The sequence below is a fragment of the Lepisosteus platostomus genome, chromosome 15, assembly GCF_059453375.1.
Source record: "Lepisosteus platostomus isolate fLepPlt1 chromosome 15, fLepPlt1.hap1, whole genome shotgun sequence".
Classification (NCBI taxonomy): Eukaryota; Metazoa; Chordata; class Actinopteri; order Semionotiformes; family Lepisosteidae; genus Lepisosteus; species Lepisosteus platostomus.
Genome location: NC_142625.1, coordinates 21,971,928 through 21,999,765, shown reverse-complemented (window position 1 = coordinate 21,999,765; position 27,838 = coordinate 21,971,928). Strand labels below are relative to the sequence as shown.

The 27,838-nt window shown below is 37.7% G+C and overlaps 1 protein-coding gene and 1 long non-coding RNA gene across 2 annotated transcripts in view; both read right to left on the bottom strand.

Annotated features, from left to right (window-relative positions):
• Window positions 1-27,838, bottom strand: part of LOC148648239 (sterile alpha motif domain-containing protein 10-like) — a 46,518-nt gene that overhangs the window by 6,692 nt on the left and 11,988 nt on the right. Inside the window, exons 2-4 of the mRNA XM_088607858.1 lie at window positions 20,452-20,633; window positions 9,565-9,733; window positions 3,144-3,284 (exon numbers count right to left, since the gene is read on the bottom strand). Coding sequence (XP_088463984.1) covers window positions 3,144-3,284; window positions 9,565-9,733; window positions 20,452-20,633 — 492 coding nt within the window. The remainder of the gene's footprint in view (window positions 1-3,143; window positions 3,285-9,564; window positions 9,734-20,451; window positions 20,634-27,838) is intronic.
• Window positions 14,543-19,226, bottom strand: LOC148648240 (uncharacterized). The gene is made up of 2 exons (XR_015926721.1): window positions 17,584-19,226; window positions 14,543-15,008 (listed from the first exon to the last, which is right to left on the bottom strand). It is a non-coding gene; the product is annotated as an uncharacterized LOC148648240 (long non-coding RNA).

The window sequence follows — 27,838 nt, the reverse complement described above, 5'->3', positions numbered from 1 at the left end:
AAGTACCATGACTAGTAATCTACATACCATGTAAACATAAAAGGTTGTATAATATTTCACTTGTTACACTGCAACTTTAAAACTTGATTTGTTATTTCAAAGCTAACCATGACAAGAGACAAACACAGTTTAGATTCTAAGAAAGAATATTGCGCCACATTTAAGAAATGAAAGTAAAAAGAATTGTCTTGACTAATTTCAAAATGTTGAAAAAGATGAAGCTACTTAGATTAAATACATTCATAATGCATTCAGAGGAAACACCTGAATGGCCAGAGGAAGCTAAATAAATATGAATGGGAGTACAGTATGTACCAAATGCAGATGCCTATAAAATATTTGACTGCATAAGAAATGTCAAAGGGCCATAGTTATAACTGAATGGATGGAGGAGAGAACAAGCTCCTCAGACATCCCTGTCTGCCCATTATCTTTCCTTATACAGTATTTGAATGTTAACAAAGTAGTTTTCTGATTTTCTACAGGGAAAATGTATTGCATTTAATTTGAATAGCAATTGTGGCAGTGGAAATGTCTGCACTGTTCCCGGATAAATTGCTTTGTAGCCCAGGAGCAACTAGAGTGCCCATATACCAGAGGAGATAATGAAGGCCAGCATTGTATTTAAGGAGCAGCAGTACTGTCAGCTCAAGAAATAAATTATCCAATCTTGTACGCACCACAGTGTGAACTTCTAAAAACATCCTGGTTTTATATTTAAATAAAGTATATATATAAATAAAATAAATATAATCCAATATAACTATTTTAATTAAAAAAAGAGGTTCTGTACATGCTGTTTTTGACTGTGGGGCAAATTTATGAGCCTGCCTTTTCCATGTGAATAAGAGTTGGTGAGGTATATGTTTACAGGCCAGACCCATAATCAATTTCTTCTTCTAGACCTGTAAGTGTCTCCTACCTAACCACATCCTGACAGGGCTCTTTAGGTCTCTTACTCTTGAGGTATCAACCAATCCAAAGATATTTATCACACTCCCTCTATCCTCCAGCTTTCTCCTGCTTTTAACACTGCAGAGATAAAAGAAAAACAGTGTCTTCCAGCTTCAAAGACAGTGATGGTACACGTTTTGCTGCAACATTTCTCTTAATTGAGGCAGCAAGGAAGCCGAGCTGACAATTCTATATAATTATCTCAATGTCAGTTTATGTAAATATGTGCTAATACATCACATAAAAATCTATCTGTATCTACTTGATTGATGTGTTTGAAGAGAGAAAAAAATCAAAATAATTGGGTGTTTGACAAGTTTCTTCCCTGAATTGTGGAATATATTTAGGTTAATGGGGGAATCATTATCATCGTCAATGACCCAAGAAAATAAATTCAGAGATTTCAGGTGAAGTAATTTCTAATTGATCTTAAATAAAATTTCTGATTTCAGTTTGGTTTCAATGGGAGGTGCTGGCCATTGGCACTACAATCTGAGGACGACTGTAAATATTTCAGTATTTACATTTACAACTGTTTTTTAAATCAAATGATTATACCACGAACCTGGTCTTGCATAGAATTAAATAAGAAAACCAAACAGCCTAGGTCTGACTGCTTCGTCTCTGTAATGTACTGAGTGCAACACTGCGAGAAATGGAAACAGACAGTTGATAGCAACTATCAGAGGCATTTTAATCTGTGCCAGCGAAGGTTTAATTCTCTGAACGTCTCAGGTGTTTCACCGCTATGCAATTAGCATTTGTTACCTCAAAGTCATAGCCTGTTGAACTGTTAAATTAAATTTGCCATGTGCTATTAATAGTATTTTCAGACCATAGCCTATATTCTCTCTGCCATCATAATGCATACACACTAATTCGACACAGACTCGACACATTCTTTCAGTATTGCTAGGTCTGACCTTGCAGCTCTCTCTGCCAAAATCCACATACTATAGCCTCAGGCAGAGCCTCTCTCAGAGCAAACTTGATCTAAAAAAGGAAGTAAAAAGCACAAAAAGCACACTGTCTTAGTGTCTTGTCTTGGTGTGAAACAGTAGCAGGGCTTAAATGACTACAGCTCCTTTGACTTTAGATTTCTGCTTATTGAGACAGCAGCAGGGGAAAAAATTACATTTTCATGATCACATGCTTTTTCTGCAGGAGAATCTGTGGTTTTGTGGATGAAGAATTTGAGTTTACATTTAGATCATACTGGAGTATCAGAACACCTGCTTCATATAGTTTCTCAGACATCTTCATATACTTGGACAAAGTCTAATGGCCCATATATGCTGTATATATAAACTAAGTTGACAGAGGATTGTGAAAATTATCATAAATATGCTAATGTTTTGTTTTGTCTGGGATTAGTGAACAATCAATTCTTATGCATTTGCAGGTGGAGAGTTGAGAAATTGTTTCACCAACTGAAGTAATGCAGATCGTCAGGAAGAGAAAGTTGTAGAATTAAGCCAGGAAATGGGAATTAACATGCCTAGTCTTTTGAAAAGTGACACACTGCCTTTAATGTCCAAGTAGTGAAGATCTCAGTTTAACATCTTGTATGGTCTAGTAACATTGGTGCCAGCCTTCATGTGGTGAAATGTCCCTCATCAAAAAGGTTGTGCAAAGTTGTTAATGATGAGCTATAAATGGGAAGTAGAATAAGACTGTTGCTTTAATTTTTTATTATTTGAATTATTTTTAATGACACAGTAGTCTTAAGCGTTGAAAGTAAAAGGAACTGCTATACTTTAAATATGCATTGACTCTAAAGGAAGAAGCAAAGGTTTATTCCATGCTGAAAAGAGAAAAGAAACACAACGTTTCGGCTGTGGAACCTCCTTCTTCTTCTTCTACACCTGAAGGCTCCACAGCCAAAACGCTGTTTCTTTTCTTCTCTTCACAGCACGGAATCAACCTTTCCTCTTCCTATGCAGCCTGCGCATGCTGACGCAGCTACTGTACCTACAGTACTTGAACGTCATTGACTAGAAAGTTCCTGTTGATGTAACACCCGACACAATAAAGCAAAATCATGAATCCAAAGACAAACTGCACCACACTGGCCGCGCGCCCCCAGTTTGTCGACCCGTCTTCAGCCGCTGCCGAAGCTGTTGGAATGGCCTCGCTAGCCCCCAGGCTGAGGGGGGAGCGGGGAGGAGGGGGGGGGTGTCAGCGCCTACCTCGGCTGAGCAGCTGCAGGTTCCGTACCTCCTCTCGCACCTGCAGCTGCAGCACCTGCTGCAGGACCTCCTGCCTCAGCGTCTCCTGCACGATGCCCATGCGCTCCAGCTTCTCGCCGTTCAGCCGCAGCAGAGCTCGCCCTGGGGGGGGAAGGGAAGCAGGCCAGGTGTCACGGATGTCGGAAAGGACGAGCCGTGGAATGACAGGAGAGCGAAAAGACCCTATGCGTGGCGGCGAGATGGGGGTGAGCCCGGGCTCAGCTGTTCAGGGAATGCCGTATAGAAACCAATGCCCTCAGGTAGCGGACGTGGGGCGAACTGGTGCTAGGCGGGTCTCAGGACATCCGAACGGCAATGCTGAGCGAAGGCAGACCCGGAAATATACAGCCCCAGAGAGAGAGAAACACTGGAAGGACAGCAGAGAACCGGAAATGAGAGACGGGACAGAGAAGGAGCGCCCTCTGGGTGCAGAGGGCGTGACACCAAGCTTGTCAGTGACATCTTCTCTACCTCTTCCTACGTCCACTCTCCATGAATGTAACCACTCTTTTCATGAACCAACATCGGCCACAGGAACCAGAACTGTAACATTATATTAGGGGAGCTCTCTTACCAAACAGTTTAATTGGATAAAGACAGGACATCAACTTCATTTCACACCGATGTGCAAAATAATTGCATAGAAGTGTATGTATACATGTACATTCATCAAGCATACTGTATGTCCATATATTTAATCACTTACAATGCCCATAGAATGATAGTTATATTAGAGAAATGAAGTACACAGATTTTGCCTTTGGGATAACACCACTTCTTTCATTGCAAACTTTCAAAATGCTGTTCAGTCTTGGAGAGAAATGGTGTTCAAAGGCATCTTTGCAGGCACACTGTCAGAGCTCACATACTGAAAAAGAAATCCCAGAGGCACTGTCACTTGGCAACCTCTTCTAACTCTGGTGCTTATACACTCCTTATAACCTGTACTCCTAATTCTGATAAAATAGGTGATAAGATCTGGGAGCTTGATTTAGATGTTTGTGTACATGTTATTTAGATGCATCTTTGTGTGCCAATAACTCTTCAGTGATGTGAAAAAAATGTTAGTTGTTCTGAAACATTGAACTATTCAGCAGGATACATAAATGCAAAACCTCCCTTTGAAACCAGATTAAAGATCTAAAATGCAGGGGAAAAAATCTAAGCAAAAAAGTCAATTGAAGCTCACTCTTCAAATTAGGAATTAATTGCAGTCCTTTATTTTAAACAGTTTGAGAAAGCAGAGTGTAAGTCTCAGAAATGTAGCTTTCCATTAACCTCAGAAGAAAAATCACAGTTTTATCAAAGGAAAAGCCTTTTTCTCCTCATTAAACTGCTCATGTAGACACGTGTCCTTCAAATACAGGGAGAAGGGAAGAATTTATCTTTGTGATGGTTGAGCACTCTGAAGTCTTCATAGTAATTACAGATATAAATCACTCCCCACTCGCGTTGCTTATAACCCCATTTTCAACTGTTTTTTTCACAAAGGCTTCCTCAGACAAGAGGCACATGGGCGAAAAAAATAAGAACCAAACAATAATATTTTTTGTGACTGTAAGAGTGCACTGTATTATTATAAAGGCCATGCTAAATTACATAAAAAACATGTCAGTAAAGGTCCATAGATCAGAACTGGAGCATAGCCAGAATTTATCCTATAAAGCAAAGCTGCAAGGCTTTCATTCAATTGCTATTCAATACTCCCCACACTGTACAATATGAGCCTTGGTTTTCTGAATTTTAGGAAGCTTAATAATACAGTAAATATCTTACTATCCTGAAATCTATCCTGAATCTATCCTGAAATCTACGTGAAAAGCCAGCCCATCATATTAATTCCAAAAGGGGAATGCTCAAAGTAAACTTGATCTTCTGGTGACATTGGAAAGGACCAGTAAGATGATGCATGATGAGACAGCTGAAAACAGAGACATAGACAGAAATCAGTGGCTGACTCCCTGGGTTCTTTAAGCACATCACTGTCATACTGTAAATCAGGTATTTAAACAAACCATGTTCCCTAACAAAAAAAGTACTTCTCTAAAGCTACTGTACATGACTTACAAAAAGACTTTTGAAATGGACTGCATACATAACGTAGTGAATGAATGAGGAAGGACAAGAGGGATGTAGCTTAAAGCACTGGGATTCACAGAGCAATCAAGTCTGACCTTCAGCTCATCTGGAGAGTGGAACAGGGATGTCACTAACCTATATTTTGACTGATGAATAAGAGAATTGGCTGTGGGGATGTTATATTTTCCCAGGTCTATTCACTCACAAAAATCAGCATTTCATTCTTTTTGCCTGAAGAATGAACAATCACCCATGGATAATCTTGACAGGAGGGACATTTTTCACAAAGTTACTTTTAAAAATATACTTTGTCCACATTTGCCCTTGAACTCCATAAAGATGCAAAGAAGTGCAGTCACCATTTTCTGGTTTCCTTTTTATGGAATGGTTCTTGTCTCACCTGTGAACAGATCGAGAGCAGAGAAGTACCAGATGTCTTTCCTGCACTATGTGTGTAATCTGAACTGAAATTGCTAAAAATCTGCTTAAATTGTTCTGATGCTTTTCAACTGATTTCAACCCCTTAAGAAATGAAGAAATCCAACGCTCTTATCTGTCATGATCCCCTGCCTCTCAGGCAAGTCTTGCACAATGAAAACAAGATAATACGACGGAACATACTGGAAAATAAACTTCAGAAAAAGAAAGTTTCATGAAAACAATGTTCTTGTATGTGTTGTTCACGTTAATAGCTTTCATATTAAAAGGACATTATGTCATATATATACTGTAAGTGTTTTGCGGTGACCACAATGTCACTTTGTTCTGCTCTGAACAAAAGAATGATGAAAATCTGCCAAAAATATTTTTCTTGAAAACAACTTAAACCATAACCGACATGGCCCACATGGATATATATCAGGCCCTCTGCTTGTTTTCTATCTTTCCTAGTATAACTTTTTGTTGTTTTTAACACTCTGGGAGAAAAATGCCTACAGATTCACACAGAGATCAGACCAATGGCAACTTTAATCTTTTCACAACAGAACAAAACCACACAAGGTGATATTAATTTTCATTTGTACTCCACAAGCAGTCTCTTTGCAATATGTTTTCCATTGATTGTGTTCAGAATGAACTCTGTACGCTACACAAGAACTCACTGTTCTTTTATTACACAAACTATTTAGCCTGTAGAAACACTTTGTCCTAGAATGCTGCTGTCCTTGATCCTTTGTGAACAATTAGAGAGAGGAGATGAATAGAGTTCAATTCAATTCCCTTTAGATGGGCTTAATGTGGTTCCTAATAATTGCCTGAAGATAGCATTAGCAGGCCTGTCAACAATACTATTTCGATTGCAGCTGAAATTCTTAAAATCTGAATAGAAACTCCCTAGAAAAGTCCTAGGGTAAAAAACAATGTAGACAGACATTGTCCTTATAACTGGTAAAAAGATTCATAACAAGGAGAATTTCTTTACAACCAGAGCTGAATACCAATATTTCTCATTTTTTTCAGTTTACAGTTGCATAAGTAGATGTGTATGTTGGTGTATTTATTGTTTTGACAATAATATGTATAAAGTAAGTGTAAAATACTGTATATATTACTTTACAATACAAAGTCTATTAGTAAGTTGCTGCTAGCAAAGAGTAAAATCAATAATCCAGGATGGTCCATTGTAATGTTGTCTTCAAAAGTAATCTGTTCTCTTTCAGTGCATTTGAAAAAGACCTCCTCATTCTCTGCCACCCCCCAAAAAAAATTAATAAGGGAGCAGAGTTCTGCAGAAGCACTATACGATTATATACCACAAGTTTCCCCTGGATAAAAGTCTTGTGAACACTGGAGAAGAAAGACAGAAATTGAGGCCAGGGCCAGACAATGTGTTTTCACTCACTTATGCTCCAGTGGGCACTGTGCTGTGAATCAGCACTTAGACCGCTGTCAAAATGTGCAGTAGATTTAGACCTACACTGCTCAGCCTGGCACTGGAGGAATCTGTGACAGGCAAGAGGCAGCTCTGTATGTATCATCGACCAAATGAGACATTTGTCTACTTAAGTATAAAACTACGCCTGTTGAACCAATTGTTTTTACTTCTCTACCACACCTAATTATTTAAGTCATATGTTCAATGGAAACTGTTACCACTGTTGCTTCTGCCTTACATTAATTTGTATACATCCAATAAATAACTCAGTTGGCAGGATCAGCAATAATATATAATCTACAGTGCCTTGCGAAAGTATTTGGCCCCCTTGAACTTTTCAACCTTTTGCCACATTTCAGGCTTCAAACATAAAGATATAAATTTTTAATTTTATGTGAAGAATCACCAACAAGTGGGACACAATTGTGAAGTGCAACGAAATCTATTGGATTTTTGAAACTTTTTTAACTAATAAAAAAATGAAAAGTGGGGCGTGCAAAATTATTCGGCCCCCTTGCGTTAATACTTTGTAGAGCCACCTTTTGCTGCGATTACAGCTGCAAGTCGCTTGGGGTATGTCTCTATCAGTTTTGCACATCGAGAGACTGAAATTCTTGCCCATTCTTCCTTGCAAAACAGCTCGAGCTCAGTGAGGTTGGATGGAGAGCGTTTGTGAACAGCAGTTTTCAGCTCTTTCCACAGATTCTCGATTGGATTCAGGTCTGGACTTTGACTTGGCCATTCAAACACCTGGATACGTTTATTTGTGAACCATTCCTTTGTAGATTTTGCTGTATGTTTGGGATCATTGTCTTGTTGGAAGATAAATCTCCGTCCCAGTTTCAGGTCTTTTGCAGACTCCAACAGGTTTTCATCCAGAATGGTCCTGTATTTGGCTGCATCCATCTTCCCCTCAATTTTAACCATCTTCCCTGTCCCTGCTGAAGAAAAGCAGGCCCAAACCATGATGCCTGCATCACCATGTTTGACAGTGGGGATGGTGTGTTGAGGGTGATGAGCTGTGTTGCTTTTACGCCAAACATATAGTTTTGCATTGTGGCCAAAAAGTTCGATTTTGGTTTCATCTGACCAGAGCACCTTCTTCCGCATGTTTGGGGTGTCTCCCAGGTGGCTTGTGGCAAACTTTAGACGAGACTTTTTATGGATATCTTTGAGAAATGGCTTTCTTCTTGCCACTCTTCCATAAAGGCCAGATTTGTGCAGTGTAAGACTGATTGTTGTCCTATGGACAGACTCTCCCACCTCAGCTGTAGTTCTCTGCAGTTCATCCAGAGTGATCATGGGCCTCTTGGCTGCATCTCTGATCAGTCTTCTCCTTGTCTGAGCTGAAAGTTTAGAGGGACGGCCAGGTCTTGGTAGATTTGCAGTGGTCTGATACTCCTTCCATTTCAAGATGATCGCTTGCACAGTGCTCCTTGGGATGTTTGAAGCTTGGGAAATCTTTTTGTATCCAAATCCGGCTTTAAACTTCTCCACAACAGTATTACGGACCTGCCTGGTGTGTTCCTTGGTCTTCATGATGCGCTCTGCGCTTTCAACAGAACCTTGAGACTATCACAGAGCAGGTGCATTTATACAGAGACTTGATTACACACAGGTGGATTCTATTTATCACCATCAGTCATTTAGGACAACATTGGATCATTCAGAGATCCTCGCTGAACTTCTGGAGTGAGTTTGCTGCACTGAAAGTAAAGGGGCCGAATAATTTTGCACGCCCCACTTTTCATTTTTTTATTAGTTAAAAAAGTTTCAAAAATCCAATAGATTTCGTTCCACTTCACAATTGTGTCCCACTTGTTGGTGATTCTTCACATAAAATAAAAAATTTATATCTTTATGTTTGAAGCCTGAAATGTGGCAAAAGGTTGAAAAGTTCAAGGGGGCCGAATACTTTCGCAAGGCACTGTATATTACTTCTACACAGCTCAAGAAGGCTATAACCTTCTGTAATAAGTGAAATTTTTACTCATGTGTCTATGGGTAGTATAGTACCATACTGTATATTTTCCAGTTTTGTAGCCATACCACAAAAATGTTTAGCAGTGACATCACATCAGATGTTAGTCATGGCTTTGATTTCAAGTAGGAAATTCAAACAAGCTCATTTTGTTCTTCCTCTCATCTTTTCAGTACGCGGGGGCACTGACCTATTAATTGAACTTGTCTGAGTGTGCCAAGCCTCACAGAGAAGGGAACATTATAGGAACTCATTAATCATGAAATTGCGGTTTGAATTTTTCTGGCAGCATTAGCTATGAATGTAGCAAAACAGAAAGTTTCTAGAAATGTTATGCATAGTATCAATTTAAGATGATAAAGTAATATTTAAGTTATTTAAGGATAATTTGAACGCCCACAATAAGACCCACTTGTAAAATAAAAATTGATGTTTGACTCCATTACCTGTAATAGCGTGATGTGAGAAGGCTTCTACGTAGGTCAAGTAGTTGTGTGGACAGTGCTTCTTCAGCCATTTGCACACATCCTGCTGTGTCCAGAGTACCACAGGTTTGGAGAGACTGGACAACGTGGGGCTGGTGTGGTACACACTGTACGCCTCTCCTGGTCTGATCTGGAAAAAGGAAATAGAAATCAGAAATAAGCCCACAATGCCAAAAGGTTAAGAGTATCACTGCTATTGAGAGTCCTAGAGAGTGATGTCACCATAACAGTTTCATCCTGCACAATGAGACATGTTACCTACTGTCAATAGTTCTAACCCCTGAATTTCCACTGTTATTTGCAGGAGCACCTCTACCTCATCATTACCACCCATCATTCACAAAGGCCAGGGCTGGGCAATTGCTCTATAGTGTAAAGAACAATTCGGAATTGACGATCCAAGAAAAAGCTGGCTGTCAAATCTGTTTTGCAAGCCAGCCTTGTCCCTAAATGAACTACCAACATCCAGTGTGATAGAAGGAAAGGGCTTCCTGTCAGCAATCACGAAATGGACCTAACGGACATGGACCCAATCGTTTCTAACAACTTCAAGTGTACACCCCTTAATGAAGGACAACCAGTCAGCAGAATCTTTGAAAAAAATACAACAACAAAAGCTTCTAATTTAAGAGCTGACTTTCAGTTCTGAGTTGAAGGAGAAAAATTGCGCCAACACTCACAGGATTAATCTGGCAAACTGACAGTCTTTTCACATGCTCACTGATGCTTAGCTCAGTCACGCTGACATTGAACAATCGCAGAGGTACTGCACTCATATTGCGCACGCTGCAGGCCCAGATTTATACTGATGGTGTGTGTGGGGGCACCGACTGGATTTACTGTTAATCCTGAAAAACAGTCTAAGCTGAACCAGTGGTGCAGGGTTACAAGAAATCAGTTTGGTGAGATCACTGTCAGTCACACAGAGTCTAGTCAACACTGTTTCACCATTGTCTTTTAAGGCAGTAGAGTTCCTCTTGCCTCTTTAAGGTTCAGTTCCTAACTGCTGAAGTGACTACATTGCTTGAGACTGGCAGAACACATTCTAGAAGGACATGCAAGGCCATGTATCTGTTTACAGCATCTGTATCTGTTTATCAAACAGGAGGAGATGTCCCTTATGCATGTTATTTTCTTGTCTCACTTGTTAGGGGTCTTTAAACAAGTATCACCAGTAATGGTTCCAAAGAGAGTACAGGATACAGTTTGTTTAGATTTTTAGTAGACTTTTGATAAGGTTCCCCTTAAAAGATTGATTTCTTTAAAAGCAGGTGGAAGGTTCCCTGCTGTGTTTGATCTGACAACTGGATAATGGGTAGAAAACAGTATAGATAAGGGATGAATGTTCGAATATTGGAGATGTAATTAGAAGAATACTACAGAGATCAGCATTAGGAAGCATATTTCTAATTTATATCAATTTAGATTCTGATATTGTAAGCAAAGACAGTTCAGTGATTGTAGCAAAATAGGAGGATTATCAAACAGTTTAAAAGTTGCAAAGAAAATAAAAATGACTTAAAATTCTGAAGAAATGATATTAGGATATTATATAATGAAAAACAATATAAATCAAGTAATTCTAGGTATTAATTCTCTAGGAAGACTTTGTTGGGAATATTGTGTACACTTTAGGTCATATTAAAAAAATAAATTACAGTACTTCTCTGGATTGCGTCCAGCGAAAGTGTACAGAGATAACTTCAAGGGTATCTGATTCAAGTATTCAAGATCATCTTGTAAGGGTTTGACAAATCAACCCACCATACTTCTTCAGAATCAAATGTGAAACATTAACATGAGTGGAAAGCTAAGCTAGTGCATATACAGTGTTAAGAATTGAGAATATGTTTTTACACAAAGGGGGTGCTGCTTGTACCCTTTCACATGTTTCTCACGTTTCTTTTGCAGCACAAGACACAGTTGTCAGATTTTTCTAACAATGCTTATTCAGCAAAATTAGGTAAATGTAACACTCATGCGTGCAACGCATTTCTTTTCTGCCCCTCTGCCCCAGCTGCTTCATATTCTGAGCACTCTAGTCTAAGGAGATGTGCTCCATCTTCACCCACTCGACATACAATCTATTACTGATCCACCCCTGAGACCTCCACAGACATCTGCCACTAAGCTCATAACCACTGCTCTTCAAACAGAGCAGAGGTACTGAGTTTGCTTCAAGCATTTTAATGCTTAAAGCAGGTTCTTGCAAATTCATTGACAGGGACACACCTTCCAGAAGTCAATGTAAAATTCTGTCGTTTTCTGCCTCAGTACTAAATCCTATTAGCAAAAGCAATTTTTAATCTGGCAAATACTTCATTATGCTTGTCTGGTAATACACTTCCTATTCATTTTAAGCATCTATCTAAGTATGAGCAAGGGTAAGGATTCCTCCTCAGTTTTATATGAGAAAATGGGATAAGCTTTGAACCAGAATGCAAAACATCCACGCATTTTCTTGAGAACTATACTTAGCTATGTACTTGTGGTATATTTAAAGCGTCAAATCAATTACTTTTTCAATAGGACCAAACAGTCCAGGAAAATCTATCGAAAAGAATTTAGAATGTTGTGAGTCATGTTTCATTATTCAGAATTTCATACAGTATCGTTTATAGATTCAATTTTTAAAAACAAGGTAAAACATAGGCAAACAAAGAGAAATAGAGAGAACAAACTTATCTTTAGCAACGATACAGTGGAAAATGTTACCAAAGGAAGCAAACACCAGTATGCATGGGAAATTTACAAAAAGACAGCGATAAGCATTGTCAATGACAGCTCAGCACAGAATTCACTGAATCATTTAAAACTCCAACTGTTCTGGACTGCAGTGTGTAGAGAAGAGACCAGCTTGAAAGGTCATGTTTGGAAGGATGCATGTGTGTATTTGATTCCCTCATGGGATTTCTAGATAACAGCATCAAGCTGGATTGAATATCAGTGTATTATTCCATTCTTTTCAAAAAAAAGAAAAAATGAGGATTCCGATTTTTTTTTACAAATGGACATATGCAGTTACAACTGTTATCACCCATTATTTGAAAATAAAACTGCTCTCTAATTAGGTGTAATATGTACAGTTTAGGTGGGTAGCTGCGTCAGCATGCGTAGGCTGCAAAGGAACAAGTAATAGGTTTATTCCATGCTGAAAAAAAGAAGAGAACACAACGTTTCGGCCGTGGAGCCTTCTTCAGGTGTGCACACCTGAAGAAGGCTCCACGGCCGAAACATTGTGTACTCTTTCTTCTTTTTTTCAGTATGGAATAAACCTATTACTTGTTCATATGTACAGTTTGTTGAGTATCATTTGATAGTTTGATAGCTTGTCAGTGATATGGGCTCACATGGGCTAATCTTAATTGTAGACTATTTTTATCGTTAATAATTATAATAAAAATTGTAAATTGTGTTATTTACATTGATTCTCAGAATAAACATAGCTTAGCAGCTTTGCTAAGCGAAGGACTTGGTATTTCAGGTATGTAAAAGCTAACATTATGAAGATTATGTTCTGACATAAAAAATTAACCGGGCTGGCAATGTCTTTATTTCTGCAACTTGGAAAAATGTAAAGATGAGAAGAATCTGTCAGGTCTCACTGATGGAGTGAATCAAACTGACACTTGGAATTTAATTAGAAACAGGGATCTGGAGAACGGAACTGTAGTTAATAGATTTGTGGAAGCTTTTACTATCAGAAGATGGGCTTGTCTGAATCTTAACAGAAAGGGAACTTTTAAGCTGTAAAAGGTAGTGGTTTTTCAAACCGAGAGCCTTATCTTGAGGAGTGAAAATAACTATTGAGAAAATTTAAATAAATTTTGCCACTAAGGTGTGATATTGTGTGCAAAAACATGATGTATAGAACATAAAGAGGAATTTTAAAATGTTTATACCATCTTTCAAAAAAAAATAGTAAAAATTATTATTGAAAATAAAGCACACCTGCGAGAGAATACAAATTTTGTAAGCTTCTTTAAGGAGAAATCCATCAGTCAGAGCTGAAAGTTTCCTCTTGTCTTTGCATGAGCTCCTTAGATCAATATGCTTCTATTTAACAATCCATCACAGTAAGCGAAACAGTCCCTTCTTGTTTGTAACTTTGCTTTTAATTTTATTTGTTTATATGAGACATGGCAATCCTATTCAATGCAGCCAAACAGCACTGTTGAAAGAAAAAAAAAACTTTTCAATATACACTGTATTACATACAAAGCTTTTTTGTTCAGAATAACCCTAGGCTGAATTGTATTAAATGGTCAACAGTAGTACATCCTAGATGAACTCCTCCTGGACAGGACCACTGACAGACCCATGTTCACCACAGAATAGTGCTACTATTTGTTATTGGCTCTCAGGCTTATAAAGAGTTAATACTGTAGATAACTATTACAGATTAACAAATATTCAGTTTGGAATGTAGCTGAGACCATTCGTCCTTGTAATTAATAGCTGAAAAAACCTCATCAGCATGCTTCATTGTATGGTGTGTGCTTAATTAGAGACTTCATCTGAGCCAAGATCAGCTAAAATAATTTTAAAAGCTTACATTCAGGAACCTCTTGATCATAATTAAGATTGAGCATTTTGTTTAGTCTTGTTTATATTCCTGAAGTTTTTTTTTTTATCTGTAAAGCCTTGAAGGACTCTGAAATAAAAAGCTCATGGGTAATACTGGCTTGTAGAAAAGACATTCATCTCTCATGCCGTATTAAGAGAGTTAAAATCTCAAGCTCTTCACACATACTTCACCAAACAGGGAGTAGAGAAATTACAAATACAGCTTCTCTACCTGGTATTTCCCATTTTTAATTCCTACTCCAACTTTTAGTTAATTTCACTAAAATACATGTTACCATATATGGCATTATTTGGAAAGATATGTAATTACTGTATATAATATAATTACATAAGAATGCACAAATAACATGGAATTATTTAGGAATTTATTAAGAAAACCCATATACACAGAACGGAATATCCATATATACAGAAACAATATCATGGACTCTCTTTAAACAAAAACAAAATAACCTTCATTTGTTATTATTGTTGTTCTTCTATAGCTTTCCTTTCCATGGATTATTTTAATGAGTAGGGTGTTATCTTTAGATATAGTTTGAGTGTGTAGCTACTATATGTCAGAGTGTGAGCTTCAAAGGAACAAGCACAGCTTTATTCCACACTGAAAAGTAGAAAGAAAAAAAATACAATATTTCAGCAGTGGACATTTCTTCAGGTGAGAAGAAGAATGAGGAGAGAGAGTAGGAATAGGAGCCAAAGAGATAATGAGGACATAAGAAAAAGAAAAAAGAATGTGAGAACAGTATGGTCAGTGAGAAACTGAAGAGATGGAAATCGAGGAGGAGAATTCAAGGGCAAGCGTGAAAGACTGGAATCTATAGACAAATGAAGATGGAGAAAGAAATTAGTCAATATACCATAAGGTTGATATATATAAGATTATTTTCAAGTTACTATACATGACCTATATACGTAGGTTTGTCATGACAAAAGCAACTGCTAAGAAATGTATACATTATCGTTTTAAAAGCTAGAAAACAATTATAGAGCTTCTGTATTGTGTCAATACATTATTTACTTGTCACAGATATTACTGTATGTGCAGATACTTTAATGGAGACTGAATAACACACTGTTAACAGAATTAGAATTAAGAATTATTAGAATTAGCTTGTTACACATAGTATCCTTAAGAAAGAGCAGAGACATGACAGCTAGCTACACACATTTAAGCATTACACTCTTTTCAATGCAATAGATTTGGTTGTGACATCCTGTGAGAATTGTTGTTCCATTAACAGTGATGTACTGTGCATTATACAGTACTGTATGTGCTATATATTACAAGAGACAGAGAGAAACCCATCTAACTCACATGGAAAAGCAATGTATGGAATCTGTCTGAAACTCATATTCCTGAAGAATAACAGCTTTTATCTTGGGAATAAGACTAGAGGGAAATGAATCAATGAATCCATAAGACATCCAGGCTCTCACCCACTCGGCCTCACTGGCCATCAATCACACCTTATTGCTGCAGAAGAAGCCTTTCTGTAATCAAAAGATCACCTTTAAACTCAAAAGACTCTCTTGCATCCACCTGGCGATGGGGAGCCATTAATACAATTCCAGGGCTTGATCTGAGATTACGGCTACAGCAATCCTTCACAGGGGCGAGGTCCGTATTTTTCCCGACAGCATTACAATTTCATGTACGTTCAATATGGGAAAAATTTTGAGGCTGGCATGATTAAATGAAAAGTAAGTTTATTCCACAGTTTTAAATGTAACTAAACGTGGTGTGCAGAGCACACATTTTACTGTGCACACTTTATTTCTCAAAGTAAGAAAATACAATTGAATTTGTTCTAAAATTAGGAATGCAGCAAAGATGTATTGACTGGCAATATCATTCTTCTTTCATCATTAGCAGTCCTATGCTGACCATCAGTCCCCCAGTTGTCTGAGAGCGGTCTTTTAGTCTAGAGGGCATCATGCTATGCTTGTCAATGTTATTTAACACAGCTATTTAAACAGTCATGCTGGTAAGGTCTTAGCCTTGCTCAGTTTCTGTTTTGTTTTGCTGCTGTGGGACTCGAATGCAAAGCAGAGCCACACAGTTTCCTCTAAAGGCATGCTCCCTCTAGGCTCAGCTTCCACAGTGAAACGACCTTGGGAGAAAGTCAATCAGGGTTTGACTTTTCAGCATCTGCACCCAGAGGAGTTGATTTGGGATAAACTCACCTCTCACCAGTCGAGGGGCTCATTAGAATTCCACCCTGAACCCCCTGAAGATCGTGCCGTAGGTGTATATCAGTCGATTCACACTTGTTTTTGTTTTTTTTACCACCAATCAAATATATCCAACCAACTAGCTCCACAGCATGCAGTAGGTAAATTCAGGCACTTTTCATGCTGGCTAACGACAAGTTTTTATTCAACTGTATCGATCTGTGATATAGATTTTATTCCCATTCTCAAATCTTTAAGAATCAGAAACTACCGTCTCGCTAAATCACCAATGGTAAAATTCATTTTCATTTTTTCTCTTTAACATATTTACTTACAACCATAACGTTAGCATTTTATTTTTAAATGACAGGACTGTAAAACACTTAACAGTTAAAATGCCTTAAAATATAATGCTGGATAACATATGCAAAACTTCAGCAGTTTTATTGGAGTTTTAACTATTGAAAGGAAACTTGCAAGAGTCTAGAAATCCTGTAAATGTGTTACCCAAACAGATTCACCAGTTGGTTAAATGAATTAATTTTGATCTCAATATGTGGTGCATAGAATGTACTGTAACCAAGTAACATTTTTATTATTACAAGCAATGCTGTGGAAAACTCAATGGGTATTGGCTTATTTTCATTGTTGTTTTTCATAACTCCTGAGTTAGAGCATGATTAAAATAAACTGGATGAGGTTTCATACTGTAATCCCTTCTTGAAGAAATTGTTTTCTTCTGGAAAGGTCAGCAACCCATGGAGGTAATGAGGAAACTAACACAAATCAAAGGCTAATCTTTCTGGGCCAGTGCCTTTGCTATTCAAATCAGAGCTAGCAGTAATGAACAGTGCCTGATGAATGTAAAGCAGGTTGCTGTTTAGTTTTGTTTATAATGTTTGTTCATTTGATTTGGTAGGTTGAGGAAACCGATCATATGGGACTGTTTCCCTTCTCCTGTCCATCTCAGCAAGGTCAAATACTGTATGTTTTCCTGAGACAACCAGATCAAAAAACATGTTGCAGAATTTATTTACAGATTTATTTATAACATGTATTTTATGTACCACTAAGTGATCTCTGTTCTGCTGATAAATAAAATATTAATCTAAAAATAATAAAGTATATTTACATTTATTGATAATGCCCACAGATTAGAATAAGTGGTGGTGGTTTTGGACTTACTATATTGAATAACTGAACAAGGAATTTACCAACCAGTATGAAGCCTCCTGCTCTGAAGGCTTCAGATAGTCATCACGTTTTCCACTGTTATTTAAAGAAAAACAAAATCTTTAGGCATAATATTGAAATAAAAAATGCCACTAAACAAACTTGCATATGGTGTTTATTAGAGGCATCTTTACAGCAACTCTGATCTAGTCACTTGAGTGGCACTCTCAGAGCTACATCTATTAATAACTCCTATTAATAAGGGCCTCAACACTTCCTGATGTGTCACGTCAAAACAGGCCCTGATCTTATTCTCCAGGCTCTGCCCTAACTGCCAAGCAGACACAAACACCAACAGAAAATCAAAGCCTTGGTTGCATTAATGCAGTATAATGACATTCTATCCAGTCAAGCTCCATTTTTGAAAATCCACAAACCAGTTTATTCATCATAACTCAGGGTACAATGCCACATACACCCTACTCAAACAGCACAGGCTATTTACTGCGAGACTTTGTTAACTCCTGTGTTAAAGGGGAGTATCCTGTGTGATGCTACAAAGGACCTGTACAGTACCTGTACCATAAATCTGCTGTGTCACAGGCTGTGCTCTGAGATCAATGAGACACAGCGCTTTTCATCTGCACCTGCAGAACTAAATCAAACATCAATCTGAAGAAAACAAATAGTTTAGGACTAAAGTATATTACACGAGCATAAAGTGTGATACATGAAGCCAGCAACAAAGAAACTCACTATCATTTTCAATTGTGTTTATAGATACTGTTCATTTTTAAAAGACTTCTATTTCTGGAACCAGACGTTCACTGTTGCCGTGCATCATGCATTCAAACACGAGCCAATTTATTTAATTGCACCCCATTACATCTCTGAGTTCACAAATATTTCTTCAGTAAGCCTGACCTGGAGGTACGGCTGTACAGAACGTACAGAATACAGGCATCAGATACCTATAAAAAGCTCAACAATTTATTGCTTAGTGCTGTCCACATCCTCATTTGATGTTTCATCCTTTTGCAACAGGAATTTTTCCACATAACAGGACAATGAACACTTGTTTTACAAATTTCACATGCGTTTGCGCGAGAAATTATAAGTTAAGAAACAGTCTATTTGTACCATTCCAAAATTGGCTCTTTGAGGTTAGTCAGGAGAACCCATTCAATCAGTTATCTATTAGACTATGCAATAGTATTGCATTATGGGTATTGGGTCTTAACCTTCAAGCCAGGCTATGTCCTCCATGTAATCTGTTGTAGTATATTGTGCTTGACTGGCAGTAGGCTTTGAGCTGGGTGGGGGGTCTTGTCTGAGTCTGAGTGGTCTTGTGTTGCATGTTGTTTAACCAAGTTCTCCTGGTTTATTTGATTTCCTCATATCAAATTGTTAGTCGTACTGTCAATCTCTAAATCACAGCTTTTAATGAGCTACAGTTCACATTATTTCCCTGCAGGAACAGATGTACCAGAATCAATAACTTTAACGCTGAGAATTACTCTTTAGGAGCTTGGTTTTAGAAAAGGAGGTTATAATGTAAAAGTAAAAATAAACTGGTTTAGATGGGTTAAAATTCAATAATGCAAACTATATTTAAGTATATTTAATTACTAAAACATCATATTTAAAAATATAAAACGTAATTAAATCTTAATATTCATGGCTTTCAAACATGCAATTACTACGCACAACAGCAATGAAAAAAAATGTTCTAATTAAATCCATTGTATGAATGTACGTAAAAGTCACAAAGAATATTTTTGGCTACAAGCTTGTTTCTCATTTTCTCAGAACAAAGTACTCATTGAAAACAACTGAGTCTAAACAGGCTTCTTTTATGTAATTTTTTAAATATCATTATAAGAATCCATTTCAAGGGGAAAAACCGATACATCTGTGAGCCTGTTTAATAATTCATAACCAAAGTACAGTACACACTGATGTTGAAGGCAAAGAGATTTAAAAAAAGCTCAGAGTTGTTCATTAAATCCACCCTATGAAACACATGCCTGTTTATGTCTCTCTCACTAAGAGCATCAAACATTTCAATGCAAGGTTCAATAGATGACAGAAGTTTATTGGAATGAAGTTTAGCAACTTGCGAAGGTGAAAATTCCTTGATAAACAATAAAGATATTCTGCAGACATGCATGTGGTATTTTTTATGGTTTATTAAATTCCATATCTGCATCATTACGGCAATATAAATTCACTTAAGTCTAAAATAATAAGCTTAAAATTATTCATTCCTCTGATTTGCCTCCCTACTATATACTGAATAACCACAACTCCCAACCAAAAAAGAGCTTCTCACTGTGAAGCACAGAGGCAGACTGCCTATTGAGTGTGCAATAAAAACTAAGTGAATAAGTCAGTATTCATATAAATATTTTACATACTGTATGTGTCCACTATGCACACACGTATATAATAATTAATAATGCATTGAATTTATATAGCACTTATATAGTCCCAAAGAATCACAAAATGCTTTACATCCACCTCATCCACAACTAAGCACATCTCCACCAGAGTAATGTGTTGCCTGATACAAGCCCAGAGTAGAATTTAGCCAGGGAATCAGGATTAACATCTCTGCTCTTTTAAAAAGTGTCATGGGGTCCACGTACAGAGGACTTCTGCTTAATAACTCATCTATGGGATAGCACCTCCTAATGTAAAGTTCTAATGTAAAGTTCCTCTGGTCACCATACTGGGGCACTGTGATACAGGGGGAAGAGCACCACCTACTGGTCTACCAGCAGCAATCTGGTTTTCTTTGGAGGTCTCCTACCCCAGTGCTAACCAGAGCCGACCTTTCTTAGCTTCTGAGATCTGACAACCTCAGGCTACAAGGTGGTGCCATTGCTGCCTGTATACGCATTACGCGCTTACCTGCAGTGCCTCTGTGCCAGGCTGCTGCAGCAGTTTCACAGTCCTCCCGCCTGCTGTCTTCAGCCCTCTGCCATCATGCCAGGTCAAGTTACCTCCTGTCTTCCTGGGCAGCTGGTAGTTGAGGTCCTCCGCTGAGACAGTGTGCTCCAAAATGTTCCGGCAAAAGCTGAAGCTGGCAGCCGCTGCAAAGAGGCGGAGAGACGGCTGTCAGCACACTGATCTCCTGCCAACAGTGGGAACTCTCCGGGAGTGAGAACAGGCCACTCTGAGGGGGGGTTTTATTATTCCAATCAAAAAAATCCAGGTACATAAGGTCTAAGAGCAAGTGAGACACAACTTAATTCCAAGATCAGCAAAATGAAAAATGCTTTTAACTGGTGAACTAAATAGATTCCATTCATTTACTCTTTAGACATTCAACCAAGCCTACAGTTCCCATATCACTGTAGAAAGAAGTGGGATATCTTTACTCAACCACTACTCTCTTCAAACTACTGGCAATCGGGCCCCAAAATAGACTTCTACCTCTCAAAATGAATAGCATGGTCAGGTACAGAACAATGTCAATATGTCCTCCTGGTTAGGTCCTCTTGCAACCAATTCTATCCCCTCCTTTAAAGGCAAAATAAGAACATGGGGAACCTTCTGCCACTCCCTAGCCAAAGCAAACCCTCTGTTGAAAACAAGTAAAACCAAAAAGTGGATCTTTCATCCATTGCCCTCATCACAACCTAAAGTGATCACGATCCTCCTAGAAGGATACAATAGGACTGGGCTATTTCAGAACCTAGTGGAAGCATTTCACATGCAGTTCTGTTTTTGATGCTTGCAGAGGCCTGACAATATCTGCTGGGTAGTTCCTAATATGTTGACCTGTATCTTTCACTGTAATTGCAGGCGCTAGTCTAATTCTGAACTGAAGTCACACTTCATGAGCTATTTTTTCTTGAATACTGTTTATCTGAAATGAAACCATACCAAATAACCCTACAGATAGATGTATTTAAAAATATTAGGGTGAGTTAAAAAGGACACTTCTGATAACTGAATAGGAGTTTGTAGTTTTCAGAAGGGCTCATTACATAAGCACTTCAGTTAACATTTCTAATTTGATTCAAACTACTGAAGCCATTTTCTGAGTACAAAATGTTTAATGAACAGTAAGCTAACATGGTTGCATATCAAACAGAACAGTTAAAATGGTACAACCCATAATAAGTTTTTCATTAAGCATTATTCAAAGACTCCACAATGGATCTCAGCACTGTTTCTTTGAGGAAAACAGATTTCTAAAAAGAAAGTGCATGATAAGGAAATGAGAAATGACCCTATTTATCTGGTACTTGTGGCCCAAGTTATTAAGAGTATCAAAATTTAATACATTGCTGTGACGTCTGGTTCTACGATTGGTTTATGGATTGTGATATGAAAGTCCTTCTAGATTCAAGAGGGTGATACAGTTCAAGGCCGAATGATGAAGAACAATATTATACTACTGAAGATAGTCAAGGTATGTGTTAGCACATTTGTTATTAGCTGTCGGAAACACTGAAGTGCTCACCTCACTACTGTCCCTTTTCTGAAGTAGCGAGCAGGGGGTTAATAAACACAGATAGCTATAAAAGTACTGACAGCACAGTGAGGTTGATGGTCCATGGCTGACTGCACTGACCATCTAGAGCTGCTGGGAAGTCTCTCCTGCTTGGTAAACACAGCCTAGTGATCTGAAACCAGCCACCTTGAATTGCTAAACTTTCTTCCCTGGATGTCTAAACCCATCATCAAAACTGCCAAAGGACTTTGGCATGCTTTGCCATGCTTCCAAATCAAGAAAAATATTTTTGAAACTTTGGATTTGTATGGACAAGATACATCAACCAAAAGTACCAAAAGGTTATGAAGGAGATTACATTATTGAGTCCATTATACACTGACCAATGCTGCTCTTTCCAACACGCATTTGTTGTTTTTTTCTGTATGTACAGTATACATCGATATGCAGACGTGAGTATCAAATGCAAATGGCCTCTTCCCTCTATCTACTTGTGCAATAAAATGGGGTTACAATAGTTTAACATTCATTAAATTTTCAAGGATTTTTGTTTCGGATTCTGCTGTGTTCAACAAATGTGGATTAAAGGGTTTATTGTTGTTTTCAAAGCCCATATTTTTTGTAATTGGCCACCAGCACACATATAATAGCATAACAGTTTCAAAAGCTTCACTTAAGACTTAATGCTCAGATGCCTGGTCCCAAGGCAATCATAAAATTAAATTAGTTTAGCTACAATCTTTATTTAATAATAGAGGATGTTAGATTAGAACAAAAAAAAAATGTTTTCACAAGATCTACTGTTTCCATGCCTTCAATTCACTTATGGATTCAACGTTAATTAGGATGAACATTGAAATGGACAGGTGAGTAAACCTCATTCGCTATACTTAATCTTAATATGCAGGTTAATTAATTATTTTATCAGAATTGTGGGTCTAATATTCATAAGCCATTTTGCAGGAATTAAATAAATTCTTTTCCATCTATTTACCATCTTTAATTGGGCTGTTCATTTTAATTTTACAGCTTTAAATCCATAATGCCTATACTAAGAATAACCTGATATATCATCCTGAGGAGAACGAATTGAAATTAATGGCCGGAACAGCCATTGACATCATTGTTTATCCTCCTTTGGTGTGATCAATACACCCTATAATTCATTGGTTCTGCTGTTCTGCATATAATATCTCTCTTTTTAAAAATCAGTATTAGTGGATATATTTATGACTGGATTATTTACAGGACATGTCTGTGACCTTCACATTATGGATAATACAATACACACTGTACTTTTAATTTAGTCCTGCTTCACACATTTAAGATCTGGTCTTCTCTATGTATCACGGAGCGTTTTTTGCTCTCATTACTGAAGTATGATCACAGACCATTCATTTCAGGGGTCTTGCCAGGCTCTAGTATAAGGGAGAACTAGACTTGCACACTGGGCTGGTTGATTTGTAAGCATCCCCATGTGCAGTGGCCTAAGTATTTTCAAGGGCCATGGTAACATATTTAGCAACATTCATAAATGAAATAAAAGGTATAAATAAAATAATATGTAATCATGGGGCAATATAGAATAAACTGCAAACTATGCTTTCAAAGCTTTGAAGAGAGCTGTACACAACAGCAGCAACATGGTTGCACTGAGGTTAGCATTGCTCCCCTTGTGTTTGCATGGGTCTCCTCTGGGGGCTCTGCTTTCCTCCCACAGTCCAAAAACATGTTGGTAGGTTAATCGGTTCAGGGAAAACTGGGCCGAGGTGTGATTGTGTATGGGTCTGTGTGTGTGCCCTGAGATCGACTGGCTTCCTGTCCAGGGTGTATCCTTGCTTGCTGGGATAGGCTCAGGCTCCCCCCTGGCGCCGAATGGGAAGATGTGTTTAGGAAATTAAGGGATGAGAATGTGTAATCAGTATATATTGGAAGGTTATTGTAATTAGAATCACTGAGTACATTAACTGAACAACTGCTTTAGCCTTTATTTTAGTAGGATGGCATTTCAATAAATAAAGGCAATTTAACTGATTACTCCTAGAGCTTCTTTTTGTATAGATCAATTTCTCTTTAAAGGAGATTTTTACCTGGGCATGTTATTTTCTCTAGTGAAAAGCATGAGATGGCTGCACTTTGGTAGACCAATACTAGGGAAGCAGGAATTTCCACAATGGAGGACAACCCCACTAGTAAACTACAATGGACAAACACTACCCTAGTGGACTTTACGTTGAACAAACAGCACCCTAGTGGACTCCACAGTGGAGAACTGCAACTAGACAGCTCCTATGGAAGCTCAGCAAAGACAGTGAAACAAACAGACATAGGCTTTGTAATGATTTTTCTCATAGGTTTCATGTTGAGGGAGATGAGTCCTGGTCTATCACAAAGAACCAGAGTTCAGGGGTCAAATCAGATTCTGAATCATCCTAATGCACCCGTGACAATGAAGTTCAAGTCTGATTTTCTGAAGGGAAAAGTCATGAGGAAGAGCTTTTCATTTCTTTGACAATAAAGGAAGCTGTGAAAAAAATCCATGTTGTCATGGCTACAGCATCAGCCTAAAGATGTCTTGGCTGTGCAAATGTGAAAAGTCGTTTGGAAATAGGACAACTGTACAATATCTCTGTACAGGGGAATTATGTTGACAAATAGTTGTAACAGGATACAAATTCATTCGGGCCTTAGGGATGTAATTTTTTATAGCCATCGTAATTGTTCCTAAAGCTTAATAGTATCCTTTTCTTTTTAAAAAATGTTTAAAAAACAGAATATTTTAATGAATGAGTCTTAAGAGAAGGTTTTTGTTTCCTACTACACCCCTTCTGAATGTCCTAGATTTGATCACATTTTGTTTGTACCAAATAACTTCCGTTATTATTCAATTTCATAATACTGTAAAAAAAAAATCCTGGAAAATCCTGGCTCACAAAACTCTTAAAATCCCTGAAACACCAAACAGTATTCCCTAGCTGCTGCACATCGTTATGGCTGACTCTGGATTTACTATGAAGAAGATCGGAAGGCTCATTTGTAACACTCATTTGAAGCGTAAATATATTTTATCTTAAAAGAACAGTGGTAGGCTTTTAGCTACCATGGAATAAAGTACATTTAGAATCCAGAGGCTTGTCACTGTACATGGACCACTTTCCATTACAGAATGTGAGAGATTATGGGGTGAATCCTGAGGAAACAGTCCTCAAACACTTCCAGCCACCTACAACAGACTATCCCAAAAACTGCACCTCACTTAAAAACAGTGTCGTTGACTATGTGTCTATCCTCACTCTGGCCCTGTCAACAAAAGAAGGGTCTTCTGGCTCTGTCTCCATTACCGTCCTCCAAGCTCTACATTTTTATTTCTCGACACAAACAGTCACCAGAGAGTTTATTTTAAGCTCCGGTGACTGCTGGCAGGTGTTCCGACCCTTTTGAAAGTGTCAATGTCACTACAGTGCAGGTTATTGATTTCTCCACTGTGCGCGATAAGGGGCAATGTGGAGTAAGCTCTTCCCATACTCTCAGCTGTGTCGGCGCCTTTTTTATAGTCAGATCATTTTTTTTGGCAAAGAGCATCATTAACAAAGGGACAGGATGAGTTCCTCGCAATCCAAAGGCAGTGGACGAAGTATCACAGGGTCCGAAGGAAAGGAATTTAGACCCGGCTTCTACGACTTCACCTCACTATTTTACAAGACTAGACAGCTGACAGATGATAAGTGCTGCATCTACAGGACTGTGAAACATAAACCACAGCTAAAATGGAAACAACAGCCAGTGGAATCTTATCACTCCCTAAATGAGACTATTGATCAAAACAATTTGATTAAAACATTATGGGTGTTTCTATGGTCTTAAACATGGACAACGCAAATTAGAAAAAAATCCAAATGCACCATCTAATAGCTCAGTGAATGATTGCTTTGATAAGTAAAATAGCATAAATGACCAGGGAGCTAAAGGAGATGGGTTTACTACTTAATTATCAACCATATAATTGCTCATCAATTAGCACAGTGTTGTGTCTAGATCTTAAGTTAAAGATTGATATAGAGTTCATAAAAGGTTAATTTGCTTTTTACACTTACTGCTTATTACATTTCATGATTAATGCATAACTAACCGTGCTTTTCCATGGTCCCTGCCAAGATATTCAGACTACGGTAGTAAATACTATTTAATATATACCGAGCAGTAAATACCTAACCCTTGAAATTCAGAAAGTGGAAAAAGTGTATAATGAAACTTTTAATGTATCCAGAACTGGATCACAATGCATCAAATTGTGTAATTTTTGCTATTGCAGGAGAAAAGATGTAACCAGAATGAAAGTCAATGGGAGGAAAGTGTGTCATGTGTTCATTTTTATGGCATATAAAAAATAAAATAAAAACTAAAAGGGGGAAAGTAGCCAGCTTCCATCTGTAAGAAACAGAACAACCTCATCGAAGCACTTTTCATTCCACATTCAAAATGTTTCAGTCCACAAATTCAATAGGTAAAAAGGTCAAACCTGGTAGTTATGAAAATCTAAATTTGCACAATGAGAGAATAGCATTTTGTTTGTATAACTAAACCTGTCTGAATTGAATCTTCTGCCTCTGCCTGTAAAGAATGGCATGTGAAATTAGTCTTCTCAGAGAAAATGTGGCACAGAATATAGTCAAACACTATTGCAATTTAGCAGAACAAAAGAGCTGAGATGAACAAACAAAAGCAAAATCTGGATGGCATGACACTTTCATAAAAATGGATTTGCTCTGGAATGTAATTCTAAAAAAGACATAAAACATGATAAAACCATTTAACCATTAATATTAACTCAAAACAAAAGGACAAAATAGAACCACTTGAGATTCCTTGTAAAATGTTCAAATGAAAAATTAAAATGATTGGTGTCCTATAATTTGTGTCTCTTACCTAAACTAATCAGAGTTTGTATATACTGTAGCTGACTGTTTTTCCTAAATTCCATAACATTGCAAATGCTTCTTCTTAAAGGAATGCTAAATCCACCCCAAAGAGTTATTCATTTGATAATTTAACAGCATTGTAGCACTCTATACTTGGACATTTTCAATATAATATATTACTATACTGTATGTACCTTGTTTGTGAGACACAAATGTAATTTTGTGAGAACAATGAAAGCAATAACAACTATGTATGAAATAAAATCTACTGAATGTCTTGGCTTGTTTCTTCCGTTTTTTCTGATGCAGTAAATCTTTTAAATTTAAAGTTAATATCAAGCATTGGTAAAGTGGGACCATTTTTGTTTTGTTTGGTATCGACGTTTGATCTGACTATTTTCAGAACAGAGCTCAGGCAGGCAACTCTGCCCACTGAAGTCTGGAATAAGTAGTGATCGTGCAGTAAATGACACAGCCCAATGTCAGCATGATCTATGTGGTGTATCTTGAAAGATCCTTTGTTTCAATACTAACTGTAGGGAGGAAAGCAAATGATAAAAGGTCCCTCACTTTCCAATCAATACATATTATCATTGCATGCATTTAACAGGAAAAGGGGCTGAATTCACACACAGTTCAATACTGCTGTTTGTAACTTATCAGCTTCACCTTGATAAACCCAATTCCAATATTCACAGTAGACAAGTGGCTCAGCCCTTTTGGAGGACTAGTCCTTGGTTAGTTATTCAAAAAGGGAGGTGAACATTGGGAGAGACATTTCCTGCTGTTCAATTGCTGGTATCTAAAAATGACTTCCACAGTCTGAACAATTCCTCATCCTTAACTCGACAAAGGCTGTTATCATGTCTGGCAATCTGTCAAACACATTTCTGTCAAAAGAGAGAAACTGAGACTC